An 8,941-nucleotide genomic window follows, 5' to 3' on the forward strand; every position below is an offset into this window, starting at 1 on the left:
AGGCATGACGTCATCGAGCAGTAACCTGCACTACTGTTGTCTCTGACATCTGTTTTAAGAACTAGTGTCAGTGGCATCCCATGTAATTTTCTCTCAAATCAATACCTTTTCAAAATTTAAGTCAGTTACGTTTAAATCAACAGTATTAATATTATTTTTTAAAATTATTTTTACTTAAAAATGAATTAAAATAATTTTTTTTTTATTTTTTAAAAATTATTTTTAATATTAACATATTAAAATAATTTAAAAACATAAAAAATATTAATTTAAAAAAATAAATTTTTTTAAAAACACTTTCAAAACACAAACACAAATAATTTTAAAATTAATTAAGATGGATTATTGGGTAACTTTGTTGAGTTGCTGAATTAATTAGGTAAATAATTTTTATTAAAATATTGTTATTTATTTATTTTTTAATTTTTTAAGTACATACCTTTTAAATTCATTCTTTTTAATTTCTGCTCAAGATTAATTAATTAAATTAACTATATAGAGCTTGAAAATTATTCTATTAGTCTACTTTGAAAAAAAAAATAAAAAGAAGAAAAAAATAAAATCTATTAGTTATTAGAAATGATGAAAATATTTTATTTTATATTTTTTTCTACTTACATCTATTTGTAGAAAGAGTAATGCTACTATTTATTTTTTGAGCAAGTAATATTAAAGAAGTAATTTTAATTTTTTTTAACACCTGTAGGAAAAAAATTCCTATTTAAAGACACAAACACAACACAATAGAAAAGAGAATATTATCAGAAAGAAAGAGACAAAGAAAGCAGCTCGAAATCCTGAAAACTTAGACCAACCAAGTAAGAAACCAAAAACCAAAGCCATAGAAAGCACGAAGGACCAGAAGATCACACATTCCCTACTCAAAGATTTTAGTCTTCTTTTTCTCTCATTCTTCTCTTCTCTTTGTGTGTAAAAAATGGAACAAATCAAGGCCACCTTCAAGCTAGAAGCTTGTGGCATAATCTAGGAATTTAGAGACATTTCTGGTTCTCTTGTTTGAAAACCTTCGTGGGTTTTTCTGTGTCGGTGGTGGGGATATGGCTTGCAAGAGAATGGTCATATCAGTGAACTTGGATCCAGAGAGAAAGAGGAGTGGTGGTCTTAGAACTAAACAGGCTGGGAGAGGATCCTGTCGTGGAAGTTAGACTGTCAAAAAATGTGCAGTCTTTGGCACTGACCAGACACAAAACAGTGACTTCACTTTTGTTACTCTTTTCATGCTATTAAGTTGTTGTTCCTGTTGTTTAAGGTTTAAGGAAAGCCTTGGTTTGGAGGTCAGCGAGTTGAAGTTGTGAGATGGGTCTTTTGTTGAGAGAAGTTTTGAAGACACTTTGTTGTGTTAATCAATGGTGTTATGCTGTTTTTTGGAAGATCGGATACCAGAATCCCAAGTAAGTGCTTTTTCCCCCTTATTTCTTTTGTTTGTTTGTTTGGTTGCTAAGAAAATGGAGGATAATGTAAGGGAAACAAAAGTGTAACTTGAAATATACTTGGACCTTTTGTTTTCTGGGTTTTACTTCTTAGGACATTCCTTTTTTGTGTGTGTGTGTTTTTCTGTTTGATTGATGAGGAAATAGAGGGAAAACTCTAGTTTTTGGTGTTTTGTTTCATAGGGGTTTCTTTTATTTTTACTGTACATTTCCTGTATTTTCAGAGTGACCAAACGAAGAGGATCTGATGAGTGATTTTATCTTTTGGTCTGTCATGGTGTTAGCATAGGATTCTGGGTTTTCTTTTTCTTTATGTGTTTTCTCAGGGACCAAACAAAGAGGGTCTAATATTTGTGTTTTTTCTTTTTGGGCTATTTTGGTCTTTGAATGATATGTTACAGTCTGGTTGTTCTTTTTTTTTTTTCTATCGTATTTTTTATCAGAAGTCTGATTGGTTACTGTTGTCTTATGTAGGATGCGTAATCCAATAGACCCTTTCTTTTTCTTTCTGTTTCTGGATCCTTGTGTTTTGGTTTATTCTGTTTTGTCTTTAAGAATCTCAGTAAAAGTTGATTTGTATTGGTTTGACTACACCCTTTCTGTATTGACTGATTTCGTGCTCGTGAAATCTATGATTCTATCTGTCTTTGTTTGTTTGATTCCATTCCGTCCTGTTATTTTGGTTTCGAATAGAAAGAAATAGTTACCATTTTATCAGCAACTGAAGATTCTGCGGATTGGTGACTTTAATTTTTTGTTACCTTCTGTTTGGATGTAAAGGAAAAAGGGAAGAAAAATTATAACAGAACATGGGATCTGATTTTGTTTTTTATCTCGGCTTTTTGGTAACTAAACAGAAGCTGTGATTTATTTTGTTTTTTGGTCTTAGTTACTTGCCAAATTCGGTTATTGATTTGAATGATCTTAACATATTTTTTTAATCTGCAGGTTGTTAATTTGGGAGGAATGTCACTCCGAATCAACATTATGTTCAGTTTCACCAAGCACTTCTGGAACTGAGAACCTAGTACTGCCTTTCAGAGAAAGGGAAGGATACTTAGGTTCTGAGGTTCATTCCTCACAGTTTGGAGTTCATGAGGGGAATAGACTTCGTCTGCTTATTAACAAAATGATGGCAAATAATCAGGTTATTATAGTCGGCGAAGGGTATGTTTTTCTTCTTTTTCATGTACCTTACGATTTAGCTTCACATTTTCACTGCCTTCTCCATTTTCCCTATTGAAAGTCTGATTTTTAATTTTGCAGAATTATCGGCCGGGCTGCTTTTACAGGAAACCATGAGTGGATTCTTGCAAACAACTACTGTAAAGATGCCCATCCCCCAGAAGTATGCTAACATAATTTTTTCTTCAAGTGCTGTGGCATAGAGTTTTGTAGTACTGAATATTGCATAATCTGTGTCCATTATCTATCCTGGGTCGCACAATTTGCCATCTGGAGTCCATTGAAAGTTGGATTCATTTTCGTTTCTCCTGTATAATCATAGTACAGTAACTCTACTGATGATATGTATCCCACTGTAATGGTGGGAGGAAATGAGGACATTCCATTTTTTTCTACCAAAAATTACCTAAGTGGTCTATACATTCGAATGAGTAATGATTTTGATGAAAGTTTAACAATAAAACATCTCAATGCAATACTAGCATGACTGTTTTTTCCTCTGTGAAATGCACTGTTGGTGGTTAAACCTGTTATAACTTCAATCTTGTCTGTTCTACAGGTTTTAAATGAGGCACATCACCAGTTTTCAGCTGGGATGCAGGTTTGTTAGCTTTCTGTATGTTCTAATTTCTGAAATAATCTTTAATCTGCTTTCCATGGAAGTGATTTTAATTGTTTTGCAGACAATTGCTGTTGTTCCTGTTTGTCCTTATGGAGTACTTCAACTTGGTTCTTCCTTGGCTGTAAGTCCTTGTTATTCAGTTTCTTTGATGTGATAATGAATTGAATTTCAAATTCCAATGTTATCATGTGTATGTAATTTCACTTCACTTGCTGGTAAGGATATTTTTCTTATAGATTGGTCATTTCCACTCTGCTTGTTTTATAAAGGTGTCCAATTGAAAATTTATTTTTCACCACTGATACTATGGCTATACTTGTAATTTTCAATATTCTATTGCATTGGTTACTTGTTCATTATGTCAAAGCAGTTTGCCTGTTGCTTTCCATATATTTTATTATATTATCTTTACTGTTTCAGATTCCGGAGAATATTGGATTTGTGAATATTGTGAAGAGTTCGATCCTGCAAATAGGGTGCATCCCTGGAGCCCTTCTTTCCGACAACCATATGGAAAATGAATCTACAGAAAGAATTGGAATACCTATTTCCTGTGGAATGCCTCTTCCTGTGTGTTTTTCTGGAAATTATAAGGTGCCAAACTCCACTCCTTACTTGGCAGACAACTTCAACCCACAAATAATCTCATCTCAGGCAGCTTCCAGAATTGTCAGTCGACCTTCATGTTCTCAACCAAGACAGATTCAGGATAATCAACTTGCTACTTCTTCAGCTATTCATATCCATAACGTGACCAAAACTTTGGCTAAATCTTGTGATGACTTCTGTGAACCAAAAATTATTCCAGTGATGAAGCCAGACAATCCATTCATGGGCCAACTACCTAATGGAGTGGTTGGAGCTGAAGTAGTCCCCTCAAATCCTGGTGCATGGTTGAACCAGCAGACTGATTCAAGACCTGAATTCAATCATCAACCAATTACTAGTCAATCAGATGCCAACAATAACATAATAAAATTACTGGATCGGCAGATTTTCTCTGATGGGGGTGCTCGAAATCATGTTGGTCACAATAAAAATGAATCAGATAGCCTTACTATGTCCCATGTAAGGACAAATGGAGGCCTTTTTCTTACTTCTCCTGGAGGTTCTCATATATCTGGACAGTTGCCTAATGAAATGGGTGGTCAGACAAGACCACACTCAATTCCGTGCTCATTATTGAAACTGCAGAAGTTGGCAGATATTAATCACTCGTCCACATTTCTGGCAGGGGTTGGAATTCAAAATGCTGGTTCATCAAGGGCAGAGGAGGTTCATTTATCCAGTCTTTTGGGTCGTTTTAGTGCGAGTGGCATTCTTTCAGGGAGTTCCAATCATGAATATCATCCCACAGATGTGAAGCCTACTAAAAATGAAATACCTGCTATGGAAAAAAAGGTTGATAGCGACTTGTTCCAAGCACTTAACATCCCACTAACTCAACCAGGGGAACATATATATTTGGGTGAGAAAATCCTTGGTCCTGTTAATGATTGCCTGAAGAATGCTTCTGGAAGTCAGAATACAGTTATTGTAAATGCTATGCTTGATGAACCATGTGCTCAACTTCCATCTGGGGATGACTTGTATGATATTTTGGGTGTGGGTTTTAAAAACAAATTACTCAACGACCAGTGGAATAATTTACTTCGGGAAGAGGCATGTGTGAAGACACAAGATATGGTTAAAGATGCTTTAGCATTTACGAGTATCCGGGAGGCAAATTCTGATATTTTTTCACTTAATGAAGGAATATCAGACAGTAATATGTTCTCTGACATGGGTACTGATCTTTTAGATGCTGTGGTATCTAGGGTGCATGCTGCTGCCAAGCAGAGCTCAGATGATAATGTGTCTTGCAAGACATCATTGACAAAGATCAGTACGTCGTCCTTTCCCAGTGGTTCTCCCACCTATGGCTCGATTGGTATGGCTGATCAGGTACAGAGTGAGTTAATTAGCCTGCCTGGAAAAGCAGGGACCATAGCATCTACCTCTTTTAGATCTGGCTGCAGTAAGGATGATGCTGGAAGTTGTTCTCAAACTACTTCCATTTACGGGTCCCAGCTGAGTTCCTGGGTTGAGCAGGGGCATAATGCACTGCATGATAGTAGTGTTTCAACTGCATTTTCCAAGAAAAATGACGGAACAAGCAAACCAAATCATAAAAGGCTTAAACCTGGAGAGAACCTGAGACCCAGGCCCAAAGATCGTCAGATGATCCAAGATCGGGTAAAGGAGTTGCGCGAGATTGTGCCGAATGGAGCAAAAGTAATGCATTTCTCTATTCCTTATGCTGCATGTCTTTTTTCATCTGATAATTATTTTTGATAGTTAATGTTATATTATTCTTTCTTCTGTTACTGTGGTCTAACAGTGTAGCATAGATTCTCTGCTCGAACGCACCATCAAGCATATGCTTTTCTTGCAAAGTGTGACAAAGCATGCAGATAAGCTAAAACAAACTGGGGACTCGAAGGTATCTATTACATATACTATCTATATCTTTTCCATGCTAATTTGGATGGGTGTTTCTATTTTTGCTGCCCTTTCTAAACCCAATAGAGGGATCATATGCTCATGTTTTGTGGAAACTTTGTCAAGTACTGCTGCGAATGGGTATTGCGAGCAGGGATGGGGAATGCCTATGAAATTTAATAGGCACAAACATGATATGAGGAATCTTGTCCTATTAAGTACAGTTATCAAGGACATCGGTCAAGATTTATGCAGTGTTTTGGAAATGATTAAATTACTCTTATATCGACCTTAGCTTCTTGTGTAAATATGCAGCTTATTAACAAGGAAGGTGGACTACATTTGAAGGACAATTTTGAGGGAGGGGCAACGTGGGCATTTGAAGTTGGTTCACGGTCTATGGTCTGTCCTATCATCGTTGAAGATCTGAATCCACCTCGCCAGATGCTCGTGGAGGTAATGCCTTTTTTTATTTGCTCAGCTATTGGAGCTGTTGGTTTTAAAAAAGTTTCTTTTATCCTTTATTTCCAATCATATATTTCCTCTTTTGACAGATGCTTTGTGAAGAAAAAGGTTTCTTTTTAGAGATAGCCGACTTAATTAGGGGATTGGGATTGACAATCTTGAAGGGGGTGATGGAAGCTCGGAATGACAAGATCTGGGCATGTTTTGCAGTAGAGGTAGGATTCTAAACTGAAACACTGCATGCACTAATCAACTGTCATTCCCAAGTAACCTCTCATGGAAGGAATATGTGGGGTGGGGTGTCCTCACCTTGTTGGATTATCTTCCCAGCAGCTTCTTACTCACACACTTTTAGTTGGAAACAATCAAGTTCAGTAATTCAACTGTGCCCATCTGTTCATATGAAAAACATATGGGATGCCTCTTAAATATAGTTTAGTCAAAAGTTGGAGCAAATAATGATTATTTCTCGGCATCACTAGTGAGCACATCCAAATATTTCCTTTAGTTTAATCAACCATGTTACTTTGCATCATTTATCTCATGAATCCATGTTATTGTTTATTCATTCGCAAGGGTTGTGATGGCTGTAACTGGATGATTTTTTCAGTCTTGCTTTGATCTTTTGCATTATCCCATTATAAATGGATGAACAGGATGACTTTTTGATAGGTAGCAAAGAATGGTTTGGTGAACTTTTATTCCTTGACTAAACTAGGGTGTTGATTTTTCTGGCAAACAACATCAAGGCTTTGATCATTTTTTTTTCTTGATATAAATGAATACATTAAGAAAGACTGCTTCACCTAAAGGCATCGAGCTTTTGGTGTTTCTAACTGCATGTTTATTGTGAGAAGAAAAGATCTACGTCCATTTTACATCTTTGTTGCCCTATGGAGGCATTTTGAGGAAAAATAAAGAATTTCTGGTCCGCTTGCATTGTTTGGATTATGATTCTGATAACCATGTATTTTATGAAAAAAGCAAGCATGATGCAATATTTTTCTTTTCTATTTGACTGTTTAGCTGACGTGGCTGTTCATGAATGTGATTTTTGTTCATTTTAATGTTAAAGAGCATTACAGCTGGAGTTTTAGTCAAAATTTTCTCAGACTTTATCTCTTTGAACAATAATAATCATTCATTTCTTTGTGAAAAATTTTATGAGGGTAAGTGTTGCAATGAACTTGAAATTTCAGATATGCTATGCTTTGTGCATGCGTTTGGGCTTCATTTTTTGCCATTTCTTCGATTCATCTTCAAGGTGGGAAGAAGATGTATAAACTAATAATATGACCAAATGAGTGTTTTCTTTCACATTTTATCTAGAACTACAAGACCAGGGGAAATGAAATGTATAAACCTGATCAAAATGTCTCTGACTTGCACTTGTATGTGTTATGCAAATGACCAAGCTACAGTCTAAATTTCAGAATTTATCCTTTAGATTGTTGGTAAATATCATGTGCATAACAATGACTGCTTCCTCGCCCTCCATTCTGAAAGCCATACTAAATGAGTCTAATAGGCGCTTCTTTTACTATCTTCGCATTCTGTCATCTAAATTGAAGTGTCATATGCAGGCAAACAGGGATATAACGAGGATGGAAATATTTATGTCGCTTGTTCAACTTCTGGAGCAAACTGTCAAGGGCAGTGCAGGACCAGTGGGTGCTTTGGAGAATGGTGATATGATGGTTCATCTCGCATTCCCCCAAACAACCTCTATACCTGCAACTGGTATGCCTAGTGGTCTGCAGTGAACTGCCTGACAAACAATATTTCTGGCGTGGATATGTTCAGAGCAAGTGCAGTTTTGCTTGCCATGACTAACATGTGATCTAGCCTAAGCTCTCAGGCAGTTCCAACTTTCTCTAAACTTTTTTGTCTCCCAAAATTAGATTATGCCTGACATCACCTCACAGAATTGGAGATTTGTTTAGATAGCTAAAGGCTTGCCAAGAACTTTCGACATTGTGTTCCCTTTGGAGATGAATATCTTAATGTTTGGATCGCCGATGGTTGCGAAGAAAATTTAGCTTCAGTGTTGGTAAAATGGTCGTGTTGTAGGTGACTAGACATCAATGCTACAGCATCTTAGTTTAGTCTCAATGTAGGCTGGAGAAATGGTTGCATAGCAATGGGGTATTGTGGCTAACAAATGTATAGGGGATGTTGGATATGAGAAATGAAGGGGTCTATCCTCTTTTTTTTTTTTCTTTTTTCTTTTGGTAAAACAATGTGCCTTGTCTTTCTTTTTTCGTTCTTTCTTGTGCCACAAGTTTCTGTAGCGATTTGATTTTCCTCCTGAACCCTTTTTAATCTGTGTGGTTTTCAAACAAGTGAAATTATACTTTGGCTTGACGCAATGGTAGCATGCATCTTTGAGCAATGATAATGCAGGTGTTTTATTGGAGCTTATTATAATCACTGGAATATTATTGATGAATTCGTACAAGAACTTCAAAAAAGATTGGGTTTCCCATAGCTGTGATATTATACTAGGTTGTCTGCTTTATTTTTTATTACTGGGAAATTAACTTATAATATGGAAGCTAAAGGCAGGCGCTGATGTTGATGATTGCAAACCATGGCTTGCATCAAGAAATAATATGGTGGCCATAATAGGGTTAGGGTAGCTTGCACAAAAAAAAAAAAAAAAGAAACTTGGTTCTATCAATTCAATGAGCAGAGAGGGTTCGGCTGTGCTAGGTGTTAGGTTTAGATTGTCTAGCCC

General features: G+C 36.1%; 1 protein-coding gene across 1 annotated transcript; it reads left to right on the forward strand.

Moving 5' to 3' along the window:
- The first annotated feature begins 749 nt into the window (after positions 1–749).
- On the forward strand, positions 750–8,573 carry LOC18101981 (transcription factor LHW). The gene is made up of 10 exons (XM_006378922.3): positions 750–1,412; positions 2,400–2,618; positions 2,718–2,799; positions 3,196–3,237; positions 3,320–3,379; positions 3,679–5,532; positions 5,639–5,740; positions 6,055–6,195; positions 6,294–6,419; positions 7,788–8,573. Exons 1-10 carry the CDS (start codon positions 1,318–1,320, stop codon positions 7,965–7,967), a joined length of 2,901 nt encoding a protein of 966 aa, XP_006378984.2. The 5' UTR covers positions 750–1,317; the 3' UTR covers positions 7,968–8,573.
- Positions 8,574–8,941: the final 368 nt, after the last annotated feature.

Source organism: Populus trichocarpa, chromosome 9, assembly GCF_000002775.5.
Source record: "Populus trichocarpa isolate Nisqually-1 chromosome 9, P.trichocarpa_v4.1, whole genome shotgun sequence".
In the NCBI taxonomy this organism is placed as follows: domain Eukaryota; kingdom Viridiplantae; phylum Streptophyta; class Magnoliopsida; order Malpighiales; family Salicaceae; genus Populus; species Populus trichocarpa.